This window comes from Phalaenopsis equestris, unplaced genomic scaffold (genome assembly GCF_001263595.1).
Source record: "Phalaenopsis equestris unplaced genomic scaffold, ASM126359v1 Scaffold000180, whole genome shotgun sequence".
Classification (NCBI taxonomy): domain Eukaryota; kingdom Viridiplantae; phylum Streptophyta; class Magnoliopsida; order Asparagales; family Orchidaceae; genus Phalaenopsis; species Phalaenopsis equestris.
The window spans coordinates 7319-30908 of record NW_018164622.1 but is presented as its reverse complement, the minus strand read 5'-3'; the positions used below and the strand labels follow the sequence as shown (position 1 = coordinate 30908).

Sequence of the window (23590 nt, the reverse complement as noted above, 5' to 3'; positions counted from 1 at the left end):
AGATAGACTTGGATGCATAAATATTTATATTGATTTAGCACTTTATATGATATCTAAAGCTTGCTCTAACCTCAGCACAAATCTAAAGGAATTCAAGCCCTTCATGATGGGATTTCCATCACCATATCCCCACATAAATTTTTATATTTAAAAAATTATATCTTCAACTAAATTGCCAAACACAACATTTTCATAAAAAAGAGATGCATTGTTGTTGCCCAAATGCTATCTATTTTTTATTTTTAAATTACACCCTCAGCAACTAATCACACTAACATAATATATACTCTATATAAAATTAGTCTATCACATAAGTGTATTTTCATGTGCAACCTTCAAATAGTTAGGGCTTTACTAAACCTAAAAATCAAGTTGAAATACATCAATAAATCCTTTGAGAAAAAAAGTAATTTGCATATATGCCACAATATTATTTTGTATTTATATATCTAACCCCTAAATTTTTATTTTTACTTGTATGTTGCCCAAATCTTTAAATGACAATAAAAATACTACTAATATTAACTTCTCTCCGATAAATCATGTATATGTCTATATGATTTTAACAATAAGGCGGTGTTTGGTGCATCTTGATTTAATGTTAAATAGTATACATCAAAATTCAATAAAAATTGAATTTTGTCAAGAGTTGCTCCTGAGGATGAAGTAAGTAAATCTAGCTCTCTATAAAAAGAGATAGAATGCACAAAATTTTAGTTTAATGGAGCTTTGAATTTGTTTTGTGCTTTATTTGATATTTGATTAGATTTACCTTAAATTTATATCTAAATCCTATTTAATAGTGCAATCAAATGGAGCTTTGAATTTAACCTAATGAAGATAGAAATAATGTGATCCCCACTGTGCAGGAAAACTTTGCAGAGCCGGATAAAGCGCACCAACTGCAACCCACTCTCCTCTGTCCCCAAACCAAAACAGTAAAAAGGCAATAGCAAACCCAAATCAGTCATCTCTCCTCCCTCTCCTCCTCCCCTCCTCTCCTCTTCCTGTCATAATGCTAACCTCCATTCTCTCCTTCTTCAACGCATACCCTCCACACATCTCCACCTCCTCAGTCCTCCTCGCCGTCTTCTTCACCGTCTTCTTCACCTATCTCTACACCCCCTACTGGCCTCTGAGAAGCCTGCCTGGCCCTCCTCCTCTTCCTCTCCTCGGCCACCTTCCTCTACTCGCCAGGCACGGCCCTGACCTCTTCACCATTCTCTACAATCGCTATGGCCCCATTTATAGGTTCTCTCTCGCACTTCTCTTTCTTCTGCATATCTGCTCTTTCAGAAAATTAAAAAAAAAAAACAGTTTTTGATTGTTTTTTTGTAGTAGATTTCATATGGGACGACAAGTTATTGTTATTGTGGCGAGTCCGGAGCTGTGTTACGAGGTGGGAATCAAGAAGTTTAAGAGCGTTAATAGGAGGAGTGTTCCGCCTCCCATTGCCGGGAGTCCTCTGCATCAGAAAGGTCTCTTTTTTACAAGGTTGGTTAAAGATGGACTTTTTAGTTTTTCGGGCTCTTTTTATTTTGTTTTCTCTCGTGTTTTTTGTTGAAGTTTTATTTGAAAAATTTATATGCATGCCACTAAATTTTTATGTATTTACATATTTAATGTCAAAATTTGGCTTTTTTTTTATTTATAACATCGAAATCTTTCATTTCATATAAAAATATAGTTTTTTTAACTTTTAAAAGATAAAATATATATTTTTATACATAAGTTGGCATATATATGTAAATTAAAATTTGTGTGTTAGATAAATAAATACAAAAAAAAGGGTGTGGTATGTGTGCAAATTTGGAAGTTTCAGATTTAAATCATAGTGTGTATAGCTTTATTATAAAGAAGTAATGTATAACTTTGATGTTCATTGCTTGATCATTCTTAGAGCTTCAAATGAAACAGTTGAGACGGGCAGAAGCATGTTTGGGCTTGAGCTCATTTATTAAGAGGCTGTTTGAGTTCGGCTCTAGCTTGATTCAAATTTTGAAGATTGAAATCACCATCGAGTTGTTCAGGCTCTGATAGAGCTCGATTTGTGCTTAGTTCATCGAGATTATCGAACTTATTAACAAACAGCTAGTTTAACAACATAATCGAGCCGTAATTGAATCTTAATCGAGCTTTACACAAGCAGCTTGTTCAATAAAATAAACAAGAGCTATTAAACAATATTCATTGTGCCTAAAAATAAAAAAAAAGATTAAAAAATATTGTTTCTGGCCAATTGTAATCGGACTATACTCGAGTCTTAAGCTAACTTAGTCGCTAGCTTTAAATGATAAATAATAAGTTGTTGAAAATAATTCATTAAGTAGATGACTAATTATAAAAATAATCAAATTTGTTTGATTAATTAATTAATTAATTATTAATTATATTAATTGAATAAAGCCATAAATAATTTGTGGAACACATTCATTTGCGGTTCTAATCATTCCTCGAAATCTTAATCCAAAGATTTTTCTGAAAAAAAATGGCTGAGAATAATTTAAATTAAATTAAAATAAAATAAGACACGTATCATATGACGATTGATTAATAAACAAATAGAATAATACTCTTAGTGGGGTAGAGCAAATTCGCATGGAATTTATTGTACAAAAAAAGCATATTTGATATGACCGAGCAATTTTTCTGTCCGGAATTCGGATGTGCGGACAAAGGTCGCGATGCAGCGATACAGCAGAGATCCAGTCGCGATGCAGCGATACAGCAGAGGTCCGATCCTCCGCTGCATCGCGACTGTTGTCCGCACATCCGAACTCCGGACAGAAAAATTTGGCCTTGTTGAATGTCTTTATAAAATTATTTATTTGGGATTATTTCATTAACAACGTTCCATTTGTGTTCATTGTACCAAACTTCATAAAATATTTATCGTAAATAAAAAATTCAACTTTATTTATTTAAATTAATAAAAATTATATAATTAGTTTTTAAGTTTGAAAAGATGAAAAATAAATAAAACAGAGGCGGCTTCTCCATGTCTCATGCCTATGATTTTTGGCCGGTTGACAAATTGATAGACAGCGATTTTGAAATGTATTGAGTGAAAAAAATCTATAAAAATCTAAATCATATTTGTTATTAATATTCCATCTTTCATTTCATTGTTTGCTTCATATTTTGGCATAATTTTATGTATTTTATGCAAGAAAGTCCCTAAAACTGAACTTGGGGATGTATTTGAGGAGTCTCGGCATGGTGCCTCGGTACTGCGTCCAGTGCGTGAGCGTTTTTCCTGTCCGGTCATCGGATGTGCGGACAACGGATGAGAAGCAGCGGTGACTGAAAGTTCCGGTCACCTCTGCATCTCGTCCGATGTCCACACATCAGGGGACCGGACAGTAAAATTTGGCCCAGTGCATAGATGCTATGATCAACATCTTATATTAATTGTTCCCATGAGTTTATCTGTGTATGTATGGGGTTGAACATATCAATTCATTATTAGTTGTCCTTAAAATAGAAGAAAAAATTATGAAAAAACTTATCAAACATAAAAAAAAACATGTCAGGGACTTTACAAACTCTATGATAGAAGAAATATATCAAGGTATCAATAGATCTACCATACAGGCCATTACTTTTGTGCTTAAACCCACAATCATTCAAACTGTACAAAAGAATCAATTTTGAGGATCAAAAGTAGAAGACCTGAACCTACACATAGCCAATTTCTTGAAAGTTTGTGCAATCTTGAGGTATAATAGTCTTTGATGATACTATTAGGCTTATAGGTTAGTTCAATTTTCTTTAAGAGACAAGACTATACCTTGGCTAAACTTTATCTCCATGATCTATAACCACTTTTGACTTAGCCAGCCTAGAAATTTTTAGCAAAATAATTAGTGCGAGGATATCTAACCAAAAAATAATTAGTCCAATCCTCAATTTGCTTTGAAATGAATGTAATACAAAAATTGGTTCATCATCCAATTATTACAACTTTTGTCTTAATTTTTTGTCTTAATTACATGCAGATCATCCTAAACTTACTTCATGCTCTTTCATCCATTTTTTTTCAAATTCCCCCTCAAATATTAGAATTCAAGTTAAAACCCCAACCCATATTTATCATTTTTATCAAATGCTCAGTTGTTTGATCGTGGCACGTGTAATTTCTCAGTAGTTAAAAAAAAATCACCTGAATCATTAATTTGTAAATATCAATAATTCAGGTGGTCTCTACATAATTATCTTAAATGTTATGAAATTTTTTCTCCTTTTGTTTGTAGGGATTACTCAAAGTGGACAGCAATGAGAAACACAATCATCTCCCTCTACCAGCCATCACACTTAGCCAACCTCATCCCAACCATGCAAACCTACATAGAATCTGCAACTTCTCTCTTGTCTAAATCAGAGGAAGAAGAGAGTGTAATCAGCTTCTCCGACCTCTCCCTCAAGCTCGCCACCGATATCATCGCCCAAGCCGCCTTTGGCTTCGACTTCGGCCTGCTCGGAAAACAATCATCGTCGTATGATAATAATAACAACAACAACAACGATAATGACGAAGTTTCGGAATTTATCAGGGAGCATATATACGCTACCACATCACTCAAGATGGATCTCTCTGGTTCCTTCTCTATAATACTAGCCTTGTTGGTTCCAATCCTTCAGAAACCTTTCAGGTAATGAGATCTTTGTAGAAATACGTTTAAGAAAGAGTATTATAAGATAATAGATCATATGGTGGTGTTTGGTAGTATAATTTAAAGAGTATTTAATCATGGATTTAGAGTAAATCAAGCCAAACATTAAAAAAAAAGAAAATTAAATCCAATGCTATGTTAAATCGAAATTTTTCGCATTCAGTCTTTTCTTCTACTGTTCCGTCTCTTTTAGGATGTAAATCGAGATTTAGTAAATCCGATTATGAGACGGATTTAAGATTTTCTTACTATCGTTGCTCACTAATTTATCTCCATCGCAGTGATGATTAGATTTACTAGATTTGATCAATCCTATTTTCTCCATAATTTCAGGCAAGTTCTGAAGAGGATTCCATGGACAGCAGACTACAAAATGGACAGAACCAACAGAAAACTAAGTAAGAAACTGGACTCAATCGTAGCCCAAAGGGAGAAACAAAAGGAGAGAGGAACTAAAAACTTCTTGTCCGCTATACTCAGTACAAGAGAAGAACAAAGGCAGCATTCAATAAAGAAACTCGATTTCATTAGCTCCGACTATATCAGCTCTCTTGCTTACGAGCACCTCCTCGCCGGCTCCGCCACCACCTCCTTTACTCTCTCCTGTGTTGTTTATTTGGTGTCCAAGCACGAGGAGGTGGAGAAGAAGCTCCTCAGAGAGATCGATGAATTCGGACCATCGGATCGAGTGCCAACGGCTGATGAACTGCAGCATAAGTTCCCTTATCTTGATCAGGTAGATTTTCTTACAGGTGTGTTTGAGCAGCTGCAGCTTTGTCGAAGCGGTTGTGCTTGCTAGTACTGATTCAGACTGCACTTAATTTTTGACATATTTATCACACAATTCTTATATATTTACATATCTAACTATTAAACTTTTGAGAGATTTTATATACATACCCCACAATTCTATGTACTTATGTATCCTAAACTTTGCCAATTATATTTATAAATAGATTATATAACTAATCATATTGGCCTCTCCATGATCCTCTTAATCCTACTTTCCATCTTCTGTTGGACTTCAGACAAAACCAGTCAGTGGACTGCAAGAAGTTGTAAATAGCAAAATTTAAATATTAAATATATAAATCATATTATTTTTTGTAATATCAAACTATAAATTTTCTTATTTATATAACAGTATCGATTTTGAACAACTTGCAGGTAATTAAAGAAGCCATGAGATTGTACACAGTGTCTCCATTAATTGCAAGAGAGACAAACCAGCAGATTGACATTGGAGGCTATCTCCTTCCCAAGGCAAGCAAAACCTCAATACATGGCTTTCACAATTATTCAAAAATTATGGGCCAAAATATTGTAATTAAATCATAATTAAAATTAATATTAAAATTGAGTATTATATGCTTAAATATTATTTATTTATAAACCTATAGGGGACATGGGTTTGGCTGGCCACAGGAGTGCTTGCTATGGACCCAAATCACTTCCCTGACCCGCATGTATTTCGGCCCGAGAGGTTCGACCCGACCCGCGAAGAAGAGAAGAGGAGACATCCACATGCACACATACCGTTCGGGCTCGGCCCGAGGGCATGCATTGGTAAAAAATTTTCCTTGCAGGAGATAAAGCTCACAGTGATCAATCTTTATAGAAATTACATTTTCAGACATTCTTCTAAGATGGAGTATCCCTTGCAATTTGAGTTTGGCATAGTTGTTAATTTCAAGCATGGGGTTAAGCTCCATGCAATTAAGAGGAGGAGATGGGAATGAAATGCTTATTGTGAATCTGTAATTTGTAAAATTTGTAGTTCCCTTTTGGTAATTATGCTCTGTTGTGTGTTGTGATTGGTAGAATCTGATGCGTGGTAATATTAGGATTTATTCAGCCATAATAAAAATGACCGTTTAAGGATATTGATCAGTAAGGTTTTTCACAAATATAATATTAAATAGAGAATAAATAAATAAAAGAAATTTATAATAACCAGAAAGCCGACTATAAGCAAACTCATTTTAGGACGCAGGGTTTCATACTATTCGTGAGTTAGTACAGCCCGATAAAGTCTCTAATTTTAGGAGAAATGTATTGGAGAAGATGATGGATGTGTTGCTAGAGGTCGTGTTTCTCATTCTATACTTTCTCAGGATTCCCGGGCAGCAAGAATTAGCTCAAAAAAAGATCTATGCTTCCCGATAATGAGAGAGAAAAGGGAGAGATGGGGGGCTACTTTTTTTTTTCCTTTTTATCCCCACTTGAAATATCCGTTCGACCACCCTTTCATACACGAATTCTATACTTTCTCAGGATTCCCGGGCAGCAAGAATTAGCTCAAAAAAAGATCTATGCTTCCCGATAATGAGAGAGAAAAGAGAGAGATGGGGGGCTACTTTTTTTTTCCTTTTTATCCCCACTTGAAATATCCCTTCGACCACCCTTTCATACACGAAAGAAAAAAGAATTTACATTTCGTACAATACTGTGTCTGCCCACGTTGTCTTGATGAAAAGATCACAATGCAAGTGTCGGACGACATCATAAATAAAGAGTGACATGTATTTTGAAGTAATAATGATTTTTTTCAAGTAATTCATTTTCCTCAAACTAACTCCACTTCGACAGGTGGGCCTTGTTATGTGAAAAAAATGCAAAAACAAATAAATTGACACAACAACAATCAAACACAATTGATTTGTATGGTCTGGCAGTGAATTGATTCGTCTACGGCCACGAAGAGGGAGATTTCACTGCCACTTGATGGAGAGAGAGAAAAAGGCTTGGGGTTGCAACTTTTACACTTCTCACAATAGTTTTCTCATGAATTCTGAGTCCTTTTTATAGATGATGATTAGAGCATATAAGTAAATAAAGTCAAAAGATCAAATTATCCATAATTACCAAAAACCCATAAATAAAACAATCTCCTCTTGAAATATCCCTCTAACCACCCTTTCGTACACGAGAGAAAAGAAATTTTACATTTCGTACAATACTGAGTCATCCCACGGTGTCTTGATGAAAAGATCACAATGCATGTGTATGACGACATCGTAAATAAAGATTGACTTATGTAGTTTGAAGTAATAATGATTTTTTTGAAGCAACTCATTTTTCCCAAATTAATTCCACCACTTTGACAAGTGGGCTTTATTATGAGAAAACAATGCGGAAACAAATAAATTGACACAACGACAATCAAACACAAATGATTTATGTGGTTTGACATTGAATTGATTCATTTACATATAGGGGGAGGGGGATTCCATGGACGGAGAGAAAGAAAAATGCTTGGGTTGCAACTTTTACACTTCTCACAATAGTTTTCTCATGAATCTTAAGTCCTTTTTATAGATAAGGATTATAGCATATAAGTAAACAAAGCCAAAAGACTAAATTACCCCCAATTACAAAAAAACCATAAATAAGACAATCTCCATCTAAATCTCTTACTTCCATTTGAGTGAGAGTTGACCAACTGAGCTCCAAAATTTAATTTAGTTGCATCAGGATTGTTACATTCGCGCCCTTCCTTAAGGAATCAAAATTTTTATATCAATGCCATGGTGACTGCTTCAATCCATACAAAGACTTGTCAAATTTGTAAATTAAGTATTTTGGGGCTCTATATCCAGGCGCTGCAACATGTAGAACTCTTTTTGCAATATTTCTTGTAGTATGCAGTCTTCACTTTGACATGTTTCAATATTAGATTGTACTGTGCTACAAAGTACTAAGAGAACACAGATTGAAGGATGCTTGACCTCTGGGGAGAGCACCTCTTCATAATCAATCCCTTTTCATTGCACAAAGCCTTTTGCCATTAATTTTACCTTGTACTACACATCAACTCCACTAGGTCCTTCCTTGTTTGCATACACCCATTTGCACCCCAAGAATTTCCTTCCCAGTGGAAGCTTCACCAACCTCCAAATATAATTCTTCTGAAGAGACTCCATCTCTGAATCCATTGCAGCTCTCCAGAGATCACAATTTGGACTCTCCACCGCTTCTTTATAGTAATAAAAAATTTATGTCTTTGTGGATGAACGTGTAAATTCAATGTGATCCCTCAATCAAGCTGGTTTTGGGACATTTTGGTGCTTGGTTCTACTCTTAACAATAGATTCTTGAGCATGAGTCTCATCCTCAGCATCTTCTTCCACCTCCTCCTGAGCACTATCAACGGATGCCTCTTAAACTATAACTGAATCAGGTATCTAAGCTTGAGTGGACGAACTCTATGGAACAAATGGTGTTGCTTCAAACTCCAACCTCTGATGCATATCTGTGGTCCCGGTACAACTCTTCACCTACTTTGAGTTTCAATTTTTCAATAGGCTTTCCTCGTCGAATAAAACATCCCTACTAATGACAATATTCCTTTCTAACTGATAATACAGCTTGAAGCCCTTGACTCCAAGCTTAAAGCCGACAAAGATCTCATTCTTTGCTCGTGGTTCTAGTTTATCATTGTGCACATGGTAGTAAGTTGGACACCTAAGAACTCATGTGCTCATTATCTCTAGTAGAATGTCCTGACCACATCTTTTTTGGGGTATTTTTCTCAATAACTGTACAAGGCAGACGATTCACCTAGTGAAACATATAATCTATGGCTTCGGCCCAACAGACTTTTTCTAACCCAGCATTAGATAACATACATTGAACTTTCTCTACTAAAGTCTAGTTCATTTTCTCCGCCACCCCACTCTGATGTGATGTCTATCAAACAATCAATTGATGCTCTATCATAACTCTCTGACACCCTTAAAAGAACGCATGCGAAGTGCATTCACCTTCATTGTCTAATCTGATATACCAGATATTTTTATCATTCTGAGTCTCAATTCACTTTTTCTAAGTTATGAAAATCTCTATCACCTAGCTTTTGCGCTTATAGTGTACACCAAAACATACCTGAATTTATCATCAATAAAGAAACAAAGTATCTCCACAACCTGAATGATGTTATCTTCGTCAGACCCCAAACATCTATGTGAACATGTTTTAAAATACTTTTTGTACTATGGATGACAGTACCAAAAGATACACTTGTTTTTTTGTTTGATTCACAATGTTAATAGAAATCAAGCTTGCAGATGCTCGTTGTTTTGATCAATCCTTGTTTTATCAAATCTTGAAGTGAAGCCTCTCCAGAATAAACTAGTCGCATATGCCACAACGTAGTGGCATCGGAAAAATCATCAATAACGACAATCATTTCAATCATCGTACTACACCGTAGATAATAAAGATTAGGATGACAAATTCCCTTCATAAAAACCATTGCTCCTCTACATATCCTCAAAACTTTTTCCTCAACAAAACACCCTTATAACCCCTAGACTTTGAAGCCCCAATTAACAAAAAATTCTTTTTGATATCTGGAACATGTTCAACATCTATGAGCTCCCTCACAGTACTACCATTCATCTTGATAAAGATAATCTACACCAATAGTATGACAATCTTGATTGTTGCCCATGGTCACTACACCACTATGCGGCCTCTTGAACGCACAGAAGCACACTCGATAAGGACAAATGTGATATTTAGCACGTGTCCAAAATCTAACAAAAATCATTTGTAAACAAACATTGACAAACTACAGATAACGATACATCTGAATCTGCCTTCTTTACATCTTTTCACAATAATATTGACTTTCACCTCAGATGCAACTTCCTTTCCCTTCTCCTTCAGCTTCAGACATTCTTTCTTCTAATGACCAGTCTCTAAATTAAAAACATACTAATTTTTTCCCAAGATTGCATTCATGAGACTTGCCCCACTTTTGAGAAGTGATGTCATTGTTGCATTTCTTTGTTGAATTCTTCTTCTTCTTCTTCTCAGATCTGCTGCATTGGAGTGCAGGTGCCTCAGTTGACTCTATCTTTGCAGACTCTTTGTCCTTTCAACTGAACTCGTTATTCATAATTCAAGACCTATTTCCCATGAATGAGTGTTATCGTGAAGTTTTTGTACTAATTTGAGCGTGAATCCAACCAAAGAAGTGCTTCGGCTTCATCTCCAACCTCTTCTTCTAACAGATCTACTAACAGCTTTGTAAAGTCATTAAAGTGTTCATCAATAGTAACTTCCGGTCTCATTTGAAATCTATAGAGTTAATGTTTCATATGGAGACTATTCTCTATATTTTTGTGAGATATTTGTTCTCCATCATCCTCCACCATTTTCATGTAAAAGTTTTCATCATCACCCATATTTGATATTCTAGATCAAACACTTTCAGATCAAGCAACAAACACTTTGTTTTATCTTAAAAAAAATCTTTCTCTGATATCTTTTCAAGGCATTTCTTGCTAAACAAGAATTTTTCTAGATTCAAAAAACACAACGCATGCATCACCTCATATTGACACTAGTCAAAGTTCCATTTGGCGTCCAAATTTGATGCAGATTTTGACGGGATGCATAACCACATGATGGATTGATTTTTTTCATAATTATAGTGAACGTTGAAGAACCTGACACCATGCTCTCATTCATTGCTTTGACCGTTAAAATCTCTTTCCTAACAATATTTCTCTTGCAGAATACCCGGAAAAAAAAATAACAAAAAAAAGGTTCACATGAAAAAATTAAAAAAAAATTTCTTTCCTTTTTTTCTAAAAAAATATATGTATAATTATTCTTTCCACTTTTGTTTTCTTTTTCCAAAAATTCTTGTTTTTTTTTTCAATTCCAAAATTCCTTTCCTTTTAAAAAAAAATATTTTTTTTTCTTTCGATTCCCGAAATTGCTCTTTCCAGAAACTTTTTTTATTTCCCCTTTCACGAAATTCCCTCTTTACTTCTAGAAATAAATTGCTGCTATTTTTAGAAAAAATCTTCTCTTCAACGAGAGATTATTACATCCGTCACCCGCAGCGGAGGTCAGACCTTCACTATATCACGGTCGTCGCCCGGATGCAGCTCGTCGTCCGGGCGACGGACGTAATATTGTTTTCTCTTTGACACGATATTCCATTTTGTTTGATTCATGGGATCCCTGCCTCCAGAGTGAGCAGACTGCGCCGGAGTTACTGGAACCACCGCCAGAACTGCCATCTGTCGCTGCCTGAATTGCCACCGTCTCCTTGCTATTGCGATCTTTCTTGTCGAACGCCAAATCTTCGCTTCCAAGCCGCTAACCTGTCGCTAGCCTGCTATCAAACCTCTAAATCTAGTGGCAAAGCACCTTGAACCACATGCTGTAAAAAATGCCGGCAACGTACTTCAAATTTGTTGTTGTCGATGTCGAACCACGCTCCAATCACAAACCCAAAGATCTGATATCAATTATTATGCAAAAACAAAGCAAAAACAAAGAAATTCACACAACAACAATCAAACACAAATGATTTTACGTGCGTTGAATTGATTTGCTTACATCCACAAAGAAGGAGATTTCATTAGCACCAAATGGGGAGCAAGAAAAAGGCTTGACATTACAACTTCTATATTTCTCATCATAACTCTCCGATGAACCATAAGTTTCTTCTATAAAGGAGGATTAGGGCATATAAGTAAATAAAGCTAAAAGATAAAATTGCTTTTAATTACAAAAAAAATCATAAATTCAATAGGTTTAGCACCATAGTGGCATGATCTTCAGATATAGGCCTTCTAAGCCAGTAGGTCCCATTGACCTGAACATTGTACCCTCGAAAAAGACTTGTTTAAGCATTACCTATAAAGTCATATTTGGGTGTATATATATTACGTATTTACCACCACATTCCTATGTATTTACATATCTAACACCTTAATTTTCCTTGTTGCATTTACACCACCCAAATCTTTCATATCACACAAAAAAAAAAAAAAATTCACCATTTTAACGTTTAAAAGATGAAATACACATTTTCATGCATAGTTATGTTAGTATGCCTGTTATAATTAATATTTAGATCTGTAAATTCATAGAACTTGAGTGGTATATATATATAAATCTTTCTTCTAAAAATAGAATTTTTAGAGAGATGTATCCATTCTCTTCACCTAAAGAGTAGCTCAATATACATAGGTATAGTGTTCCCTTAGTTACAAGCATGATGAGAAAAAATGAGAGATCAAAATAGAAAAACAAAATCCACTACACATTTAACTCGATCAATATCAATTGACCAAAGAAAATAGAAAGACTTGCAACCATTCAAAAACCCATATTTCACAACTCAACGCCACTCCAATCAAAACTATATCACAACAAAGTAAAGGATTACAGCTCGCCAAAGTCCCCAAAACCATACTGTTAAAAAAGAAGCAAAACATGGAATTCTCTCACACTTCACAGTATCAGTCTTCTTCGTCCATTTCCCTCAGTACTTCCAGTCCTCAACCAACTCTTCTGCTTCGCCTTGGTCGATTCAGTCAAATTCATATAACTCGGCTTTTTTATATTGCTATCTTCCGTTCTGTCTGACGTGAATAGACTCATAGCAGAGATTGGTGTTGACAAGTATACAGAGGAGGATGGAGAACTCTCACACAAATGAAACTCAGAACTTGGCAATGAAAAAAATCTCACTTTTGCAGAAACTTTTGTGGTGATATGGTTCTTCCTGATATTAACAGAGCCAGCTTTGCAGTTTCTGCATTCAGCCTTCGAAAGCTCTTCCATCAATCTATTCTCCCATGGTTTTGCAGCCACCCATCTCTCTAACCAGCTCCAGTTCCCATTTCTCTTCTCAAAATCATGTTTTTTTATGGGTCTCGTGTTTGAGTTTGATACAAATGGCTGGGAGAAAGGAAATGATTCTTACATTAATAAAAAATGGATTGGCAGAAGTATATTGGTTCCCATTTCTCTTCTCAAAATCATGTTTTTTTATAGGTCTCGTGTTTGAGTTTGATACAAATGGCTGAGAAAAGAAAGGAAATGATTCTTACCCAAATAAAACATGGATTGGCAAAAGTATATTATGAAAAGGAGATGGTTTGATGAAGAAGAAGAAGACCTGACGTGCGAGAGAGTAAGCAATGGCCCTTTCCCTCTTGATTGCACCATCTCGCCTCATCTGAAACTTTGCCTTAATTTGTGCTAACGTGGCTTGGCTGTCACACCAGCCAACCTGTAATGAATACGAGAAGGCATAGGATCTGAATGTTTTTTAAGTTTGAATAATTGTTTCTGTTTTGAACAGTTTGTAGTTAAAAAATGTTATTCCCTCTGAAATGAATTCAAGCAATGAAAATGATACCAAAACTGTTTCAGAGCTACTGCATCAGTTATCTTATGGCATAGGAGCTTGGGGGCTGAGACATATAATTGCTTGTTCGAATTTTGTGCAAGGGTGTTAGATTTTTAAATAAATTAATTTAAGCAATATGGGAGTTCATGCCTCCAAAGACAGTGTGTGCTAACTTTATGTTTAGTCATACATGGTAATGCCAAATAGCAAAAGCTTAGGAAGTATGGCATAAAACAGTGTGTGCTATTTTAGCACTAACGCAGATCATTAAAATTTATGATTAGATTATTAATAATTTCATAATATAAGATAAAAATATTCTGATACCAAAAGAAGCTATCAATGCCATATAAATAAAACATACTATCGCTTAAACAAAAATGAAAGTTCTTGCAAGAAGCATTCGTTTCTTGTTGAATCCTTCAAAGAACTTTGATCTAAATTTAACATTGTTCTATGGCTTACAATAACAAGATAATTCTAGAAATTGAATAATATAAACAAGAATAGACGAATAAACTCAATGCAACAATATTTTACGTCGATATTGCTAACAATAAGGCAAATTAGATGAAGCTAAATAAGGCAATAATCAAACATATAGGTAGCTCATGTAACCCTAAAATCCCAAAAGCTTTTATATAAAACGAACAAAGCTAAATAAAGCTAAAATAAATCAACCTTCACAAAAAGTTTAAAATAAATTAACAAAATAACACGCTGATGCTTTGCTTTCCTTCTTTGCAATGTAAATGTCATTTTTGTTTAATTTATTGATATTTATGAATATAACCTTGCTTGGGTTTATAAAGCAAAATCCCATGAATATCAATGCAAAATAAAATGAACTATGTTTCTACTAGCCCAAGTTGGCTCAACCTAAGCTCAATTCTACCCATCCTTAAACACCTATTGTGAATAGGATATGGGACTACATTGGTCCCCAGAAAAGCAATTGCCACCAAAGGTCCTACTCAATACTTCACAGCCATTAAGTGTAACTTGTGGAAACAAAGAAGATTTCACTGTTAAGAAAAAAACCCCAAATTATTATGAATGCAATGTTCCACCCTATCAGCACCAATTGTTTCAATTCATCTTTGTGTAATGAAGAGTGCTTTTTTCTTTTAATATTGAAAGATGGCAAAATTGATTTAATCCAATTTCTAAACCATTGAAAAAAATATATAAGTTTTTTGTGCCAATCCAGTGAACAAAACATCAAATGAACATCAACATAAAGACCATGATACAACTTTAAATTATTTGGATCTTTTAATCATTTGTACAAAATTGCCAAAGCAGTGCAAATGCTACTTAAGCCTCTATGCTGATAGTCTCCAAAGAAGGTAAGGCAGTCTCAAGTTATTGGATTGACACATTACATACAACATAAAATTTTTAAGTATTTAGATATCTAATTAAGGTTGTTAATAAACCAAAGCACTCGAGGAGCAACTTAAACTTGGTTCAATCAATACTCAATCAAGTTTGTCCAAATTATTAAATAAACAAGTTTCAACAAATTTTAAAATCTCAAAGATTAAATGAATCAAACTTAAACACAACTCAAATTATTTATTTATGTTCACGAACAAATTATTGTTCAATAAGTAATTAAATACTCTATAGTAAGTTCAATGCTAGCTTATATGATATATGATATATTGTTTAAACAAAATTTAATTGAATAAAACTTATTTAATTATATATTTATTAATCACATATAAACTTAATATCAATATGCATCATAAATTAATACGATTCATTCTTATTTATTGATTTCAATGAAATAGTATATTAGTACTTATTCATATTATTTGATTGTAAGAAAAGTATGACTTATTATTAACTTACTTAATTGGTGTAAGTTGACTACATACTAATTTAAAAATATTTCAATTGCTAATTTTTCAGATTTATAAAATCTCTTGTTATTAAAACTATATAAAAAACCAACTACTCAATTGAATTTTAACTTGCTTATTAACATATTAAAGTACTCATTTAATTAATATTAAAATATCAGTACAAATCAAGTAAGGTTTTTAATAATTTTAAATAAGCCAAGTCTGAGTATATACGTGAAAGCTTGACTTGAGCTCGAGCGGAACATGAGTAACTTACAATATAGCCAAGCAAAGTTCAATCCAGACCCATTTTCAGCTCAACTTGACTCGATTACAGCCCTATATCTAATATCTAAACTTTTATATTTATTTTCATACCACTTTAAGGTTTAAATCACATCAAAGGATTTGTATGAAAAGATATATTTTACTTTAAATAAGTAAAATTTGTGTTATTTTTATGTGATTTAAAAATTTAAATATTATATAAGTAAATAAATGATTTAGGTAATAGATATGAAAATATACAAGAATTTTGTGGCATTTAATATTATTTTGTGGGTTTAAGCCTTAAGCCTGAAACAAGGCCTTGAAGCTTTTTTCCTTGAACAAATATTCTTGTGGTGCCTAAACGTTATTGTTAAAGGAATTTACATCATCACACAATTTTATGCATTCACATATGTACCTATATAATACTCAAATTTTTATATCAAATAGAAAACATCACTAATCATAACTTATTAAAAGCAAAATACACATTTTCATGACATTTTTTGATCCAATTCAAAAACTAAAGTCGCATTTAAGTAAACATAAGGATCTAGGAGTTAGATATATAAATACTCAAGCATTTTGAGTTATATATGTAAATCTCCTAATTTTTACAGACAACAATTAGAAGCCTATTTCCATGGCAGCACTCTGCAAAAAGGATTTTGATCTCAATAATATAGCTATAGCAATCAAGATTTAACAAACAACATAATACATGCGACCAAATCGCCAGCAACCCATCTAGCAACAAAATGCTAAACTTTCAACCACCATGATTAACATCTTACTTTCAGCATTTCATCAAACAAAATAAGCGCAAGATTACCTCTGCCTCTTTCAATGGATCCATTTTATTTCTCTGGTTCTCAACCATCTTCTTCCCACCCTTCCCTTCAGCTGAGAATCTCATTCGCCGCGCTAGAACCAACTCCTGAACTCGAAGAACAGCACGCATACATCTGAAGGTCACCGCCGCCTGTTTTCTCACTTGATAACCTCTCACCAAAGCCTGAAGCCTCACAATCCCTTTCAGCGCTTTCAATGCTCTTCTTGCCTAAAATTCAAACAAAAAAAAAAAAGCTTTTTTTTTTCTTTATTTACAAAGCAAAGAAAGCATCTTTTAAGAAAACTAAACTGCTTTCAATGCTCTTCTTGCCTAAAATTCAAACAAACAAAAAAAAAAAGCTTTTTTTGTTTCTTTATTTACAGAGCAAAGAAAGCATCTTTTAAGAAAACTAAACTTGTGAGAGTTTAGATGTCGCACAAGGATTCCACGGTACATTGTCTGTATCCTGATTGCAGCAAAGTTCTGTTTTACGGCCCTTAAATCCTTTACTGGCTCTCGAACTACGGCCACCATTGCTGAGGTGAAAGCTTCGGCGGCCATTGATGAAGCATCAGAAGCTTCTGAAGTCGACGGATGACTATTACTATATGAGCTCCGCCATAACATTTTCCATTTGTTTTTCTTAATCTTTTTAGTTTCACCGCCCTTCTTCTGCTTCAAAAACATTTGAAGCACAGACATCAGCTGAAATGAGAACAGAGATTGTAATGAAGAGATTGGAGGATAAATTTGCTTACAAAGTTGTCATTTTTCAGATTCTTTAGGCCGATGAGCAACTTTATCCACTTCCTTGAGCCACCCATTGGTTGGTAGCTTGTGTTTCAGGCAAAAATGGGAGATTTAAGAGATGGAGGGAGCCACGGAGTTGAGAATTTGGGAGAAAAATGGGACCTTGAAGGAGATGATGGGCTACAGAGAGGAGGACCAGCTGGTGGGCCTAACGCAGATATCGATTTTGACGACAATCATGATTGAATTAGGTCAAAAATAAACTTTTTAAGTCTATTAAATTTTGAAGTTGTTTAAACTTCAATCAATGATTCGATGATTTAACAACCTCTCACGTGTTTCTAAGAACTGACATATTTGTGTTATATATATATATATTCTTCTTCTTTTTCTTAAAATGATGATCATAATATTATTAGATGAGCAACAACCTCTCACGTGTTTCTAAGAACTGACATATTCGTGTTATATATATATTTTTCTTCTTTTTCCTAAAATGATGATCATAATATTATTAGATGAGTTTATTATATGAGTCCTATCATTTTTAGGTATGCTAAATATTTTAGTACCACACTCTACACACAAAGAAATCGAACCCGTGATTCGAACCCGTGATCTGAGGGGACTTATGAACTTTAGAAAAACTGCGCTGCCAACAAACCATGATACGTACACAATAATTTAACTGGTCCTTATTCCTAACATATTTGTGTTATATATAATATATATATATATTAAGGAATCTTAAATATTCATGGATAGTTCGGTTCCGAATAAGATTATTTTTTAAACCATAAGGCTTTTAAGAACTCTTAAATGGCAATTAAATGACTGGCCTCAAATAAACTAATATAAATTTCCCCAAGTTTAAGGTATGGTTAGTTCAAAATACTAAAATAGTACAATTCAATAGAGGATCCCATGACTTAACATTAAAAGTTAGTTGAGGTGTCTTTCATTCCAGTTCTTCTAGGTTTTCATATGTCATTTTTAGGAATATTATTAGATGATTGTAAGGTCATGCATTTTTCAAATATTATGGTGCAATGTTACAATGATGATGATGTATCCCACTTCATATAAAATTCATATGATTCATTTACTTTTTCTTAAATCAAAATCATCATAAATTTAAGAAGATTTGTTTTTCTTGAAGAAGAAATGAAAAATAAAGCACATGATGCTTAAGCAAATTTGAAAGGAAATACAAAATTGGTGATTCAAATTGATCTGACACAACAACTCAACTTAGCCCAACTCCAAAAATTCAAATTTAGGTTGACTTGATTAATTTTCACAAAATCCCAACAAGTGTAATTTTTCAGGTCTAGTACTGGTTGGCTTACAAACTAGAAATTAACTTGAATTTGCATGAATTGGAATCGAAATTGATCCATATTTGATCCAAAATCGTTGAATTGTATATATTTAACAGATTATGTGATTAGTTAAGTTGGAGGGGAGGTCAAACTTTAGGTTAAATTTTTTACTCGGGTGATTTGCGTTAAGTGCCCTTGATTAATGCCTTTCACAATTGTGGACCCGCATTCGCTCTATTTTTACTAGGCGGTTGGATCGACCTTCTTGATTGATTGGATGCATGCAGTATGCGGGTACAAAAAGTCAAGGGAGGAGTAATGCCTTGTTGTCCAATGTCCACTAGTGTTTGCATAGATGGAAGGAGTAGGTGTCACTGGAGGGTCATTTCCTTATGAGGATTATACATTGGGCTATATCTATGGGTATGTTAAGCATTATAGGCTCCTTTTGACCGCATTCTAACTACCCTCCAACCCACTAATTTTAAGGAAGATTTACATACCTATTACAAAAATTTCTATGTATTTACATTTAATACATTTTGTTAAATATGAATCTATCCTATGAATCACACCTAATGAATAGAATGTTGAAAAGTAGAAAGAGGAATAAAGAGCAAAGTATTGAGCTGTTGAATGAGGGGATGTGTAATCATTTATTCATGAAATTGTCTTCTATTTATAGACAAAATTGACATAACATACGAAATTGCATTTATACATGTACTTTACATAGGAATCCCACATGTTATTATAGGAATTTTACCCTTGTGGGCCTGGGGCCTCACCGTTCTCTAGCTTAGTCGGCTGGAACGAGTAGGGCATCAAGGAGCTTTGCCGACCGAGTGGATCAGTTCATATTGTTGGGTGAATGGATCTGTAACGCTGTCAGTTGACTCTCTGGTCACAGATCAGCGAGATCTAATCGACCAAATTTTGCTGATTGATATGCATATTCCACCTTTCAGTCGAGTGTTATAATCTCTCATCTTCTTATCAGTCAGACATTAAAAATATTCATATTTCAATCTTTCAGTCGAGCTACTTATTTATGTCTTTGATTTCACATCTTTTATATATTTATATTTCTATATGATATGTTATATATTATTATTTTCTATAAATCATTTATATAACACGTTCAATCCTGATCGAAAGGTTTTCCAGCGGCCAAGAGAAAAACACTCAAGAAATCAGTCTTTGGGTAGACCTACCCCTAGATTTGACAACTAAGGAGCAGAGAGCTAATGCAGGGATCCTAACAACGGCCAACCATCATAAGGATTAGTGTGAGACCGCGATCCACAAAAGCATGGGACTCAACCTTGACTTGGGAATGGATAAGAGAAACATAACATGTCTCGAGGGAGGGGAGAATTCCATACAACCATAGGGATGAATATCTTTTTAGCATACAAAGGAAGAGAAACTTAATCTCTACTAAGGAGCTTGTGTCGATGAGGTGAAGCTAAGCCATCAGACAGAGGGTAAATCATTGTAATTTGACAGATAGTCTTCCTTTAGATAATAGGATCCTAGTGGAATGGTTGAGGCTTGTTATATTATTTTGATGGTATTAAAGGATACGACTAAGTGATCCCGGTATGACAGTCTTTGGGGACCAGTTTCTTCCTCGGATCAACATCGTGATGGCAGATTTGGGCAACTCTTCATCTATGTTTGGGATGAGCCGCTCAAACTGATAGTGCTTCAACCCCTCTTCTGATTTGGGTAATCTCGGGTTTACTATATCCGATTGAATATCTAATAAGTTGATCCACCTTTTGGTGGGCCCTCTTGAATTAGAATCCTTTCTCCGGGACCGTTAAGCCTACTCAAGATTTGTGCTAGCATAATTTATGTGTGCCTATTTAATTCATCAATTCCCTTGCTTCTTAAAAGTCATTTGCGATAAGAACAAGAGAATTTAATGCACAAAAATAAATATCATTTATGATTGTTCAATGATTTAATAATTGTACTCTCTTGATTTTTATGCCCTTCAATCCCTAGAAATAGGTCATGAAAGCTTTGCTTTTCTTCATCTTCTTTTTCGCTTCATCCCCCGTCCCATCCGATATCAGTCTGTCGTTGTAGTGAATAAATAAGCCCCGATATTTGACCTTTACAACAATTTTGTATACTGCAGAGCCCTTAGAGACATTAGAGAGGATGATCTGCTATAGGGTAAGAAGAGAAAGAAGTTGGCGGTGGGGAAGTGATCGATGTCTGGTCTGAGGAATCAGAAGGGATTCTTTGATTTGCTTCATAATCACTACCGAGAGAAGATCTAGGCAGAGGAAGTAGGTCAATCGAGCATAATACTGAACACTCTGGCAGCCCCGCCTGTGGAGAAAAGGGTCTTAACTACCTGTCAGACCGGTCTAAAAGCTGTCAGTGCCTTGACATCACCTGAGGCATAAACGACCATCTTTTGGGAGAGGTTGGAGGCTCTCAATTAGTCGATGTTCGAGTGGGTTGTGGATAAAAAGGTAAATATATTTGAGAAATACTCTTATTTTAGTTAACCAAACATAAGTGAAATGGGGGTAACTATATAGAAAAAAGTGTTAATACAAGTTATGTACAAATATTAGAGGTTTCTAAGAAAATTCAAGCTTATTAAGTGGTTTATGTATCATGAATATTTTATTTACCTTTTTATTAAATATATCTAAGATCTTAAACTTAATTCTACCATTATTTACTTGGAAAGGAGAATCATATAACCACGATATATAAATAGACAAGCCGACGACTCCGAGTATTTAAAAAGAACCAAAAACAAAAAACTTTATAATATTTAAAGAAATGCAAAACAAAAAAATTATAACACTATAAAGTGAAATTTCAAAGGCAATTCCACACCCTCGTAAACACAAATTTAGTTTGCTGAAGATCACGACAATAAAATGAGGGATTATAATGAGAGCATAAATGATGATGAGAGTAAATGGTTAAATGAGAAAAGAGTCTAAAAGTAAAAAATGTATGCCAATTTAATATTCTTTTAAAATTTAATTTAGCCTTAATTATATTATTTTTATTTTCATGTTCTTATTTCATTTATATTAAAACTAGTCATTAATTTTAATTTATTAGATTGATACTTACATTATAACTGATAATGTATGTGCACTTACTCGTGACATAGTGGTTAAGGGTACAGTTTCCCACCATAAAATCACGAGTTCGAATCACGCATATTACCCATTGGGCTCACCTTCCCCTATATTTACTCAAATCATTAATTTCAAATTACTCGCTTTTTTTGTTCTTGTGGACACCTCATTTTTAAAATATAAAGTGAATCAATTTCAATGGAATTACTAATATATTCTTCTTCAAGAAAAAAAAAAAACTTTGGATTTGCATAAATAACTATCAAATATGTATATTTTGATATTTATTTACAATGAAATGAAGAACTAACATTAAATTTTTTTTACAAAATATTGCAATTTATATTTATACTAGGAGTTTCTTGCCAAAGAAAATAACCCATCCCATAAGTTAGGGGTAGAAATCAATAAAACTACAGATATTTATGCTTAGATGGCATATCCATTACTAAAACGTTGGCACAATATTTATGCCTTGAATCCTCTAATCTTTGCGAGACTTGTTCAGGTTTGAATCCTTTGCACTGGGGTAATCGTATGTCCTCTTAGTTAGATGAGCCCCCTTTATGCATGGAGCCTCAAGTTTACGAAAAATTATTGATGATCCGTATGTGCGGATGAGTGGGTGTATTTAACTTAGTTTGTTTACGATCTTAAGATGTGTTTGTTCGAATGTGGCTGTACAAAATCTTAGTTCAAAAGTTATTGTAGAAAATCTGTTGTTCAGAAACTTGTGCTTCAAAAACAGTCTATCTGTTTGAAAAATACAATTTTGAAAGTGTTGTCTGTGAATTAATGTCTGTAATAACCCTTAATAAATATCATGTAAGCATCATAAGTATTTTAAGTATATGTAATTTTACCTTTTGAATAGCGTAACCCAAATAAACAGAAATACAAAAGTAAAGTCAAAATGAAATTATTGAATAAAAAGAATGCTAGATTTTAGAAAAAATCATTTATTTTTTTGTAAGAGTTTAGATATTAGTTAAATTTTAAATAGAAATAATCTTGAAAATGCATATATATTTGGAATAAATCTAATGATAATTACTCAGATTATTTTTACTCACAATACCTTTATCATGAAATTATTGAAGGAGAATCTTGACTCAAGTTTTGGTCCTCAAAGTAGTCATACAAAGTTCAACATAATATCTTCAACATAAACTGCATCTCAGTGAGACATACGAGTTCAGTTACTAATAAATCCTACAATAGTACAACTTGTCTTCCAAAAATATATTAACATCATCAAAACAAATACAGTGCTAACAACAATAACATAAATGTTATGATCAGAAAATCAAACAAAAGCCAGGTCTTGATAAAAAATTCCAAGTTTTTGAGATTCTTCTTCACCGTATCATCAGCTACACTTCTATCTTCATCACCTTGCTCCAAGATTACATCGCCTAGTTCATCCACTCATTGAAAAATTTTGCAATTTTGGTTCATTAGATTTTTTAAACATCTGTAGACTTTTCTGTCCGCATTATCACCTTTCTAAGTAGTGAAAACAACTCATAACAGGTTGCAATTGTCAAGAATTGCAAATCAGGAAAGGTGGCTAGGCAAGGGTAAGAGATATATATATATATATATATA

At 33.9% G+C, this 23590-nt stretch overlaps 2 protein-coding genes across 2 annotated transcripts; one reads left to right on the top strand and one right to left on the bottom strand.

Annotated features, from left to right (window-relative positions):
• Positions 1–913: 913 nt before the first annotated feature.
• Positions 914–6527, top strand: LOC110022287 (cytochrome P450 711A1-like). Its single transcript, XM_020721157.1, has 6 exons — positions 914–1251; positions 1342–1494; positions 4254–4652; positions 5007–5409; positions 5841–5936; positions 6074–6527. The coding sequence occupies exons 1-6, from the start codon at positions 1016–1018 to the stop codon at positions 6410–6412; spliced, it is 1626 nt and encodes a 541-aa protein (XP_020576816.1). The 5' UTR covers positions 914–1015; the 3' UTR covers positions 6413–6527.
• A 6405-nt stretch (positions 6528–12932) lies between these two features.
• Positions 12933–17706, bottom strand: LOC110022256 (protein IQ-DOMAIN 1-like). Its single transcript, XM_020721102.1, has 6 exons — positions 17547–17706; positions 17227–17460; positions 16789–17016; positions 13603–13716; positions 13408–13506; positions 12933–13328 (listed from the first exon to the last, which is right to left on the bottom strand). The coding sequence occupies exons 1-6, from the start codon at positions 17610–17612 to the stop codon at positions 12933–12935; spliced, it is 1137 nt and encodes a 378-aa protein (XP_020576761.1). The 5' UTR covers positions 17613–17706.
• Positions 17707–23590: the final 5884 nt, after the last annotated feature.

Bases quoted from the DNA above. Each gene is read 5' to 3' on its own strand.
- LOC110022256 (XM_020721102.1), bottom strand. From the start codon at position 17,612: ATGGGTGGCTCAAGGAAGTGGATAAAGTTGCTCATCGGCCTAAAGAAT. The intron at 17,461-17,546 runs GTAAGCAAATTT...TTTTTGAAGCAG, and splicing joins ATCTGAAAAATGACAACTTT to AAGAAGGGCGGTGAAACTAA. The intron at 13,507-13,602 runs GTCTTCTTCTTC...TTCTTTTCTCAG, and splicing joins CTTACTCTCTCGCACGTCAG to CCATTTGTATCAAACTCAAA.
- LOC110022287 (XM_020721157.1), top strand. From the start codon at position 1,016: ATGCTAACCTCCATTCTCTCCTTCTTCAACGCATACCCTCCACACATC. The intron at 1,252-1,341 runs GTTCTCTCTCGC...TTTTTGTAGTAG, and splicing joins CGCTATGGCCCCATTTATAG to ATTTCATATGGGACGACAAG. The intron at 4,653-5,006 runs GTAATGAGATCT...CCATAATTTCAG, and splicing joins ATCCTTCAGAAACCTTTCAG to GCAAGTTCTGAAGAGGATTC.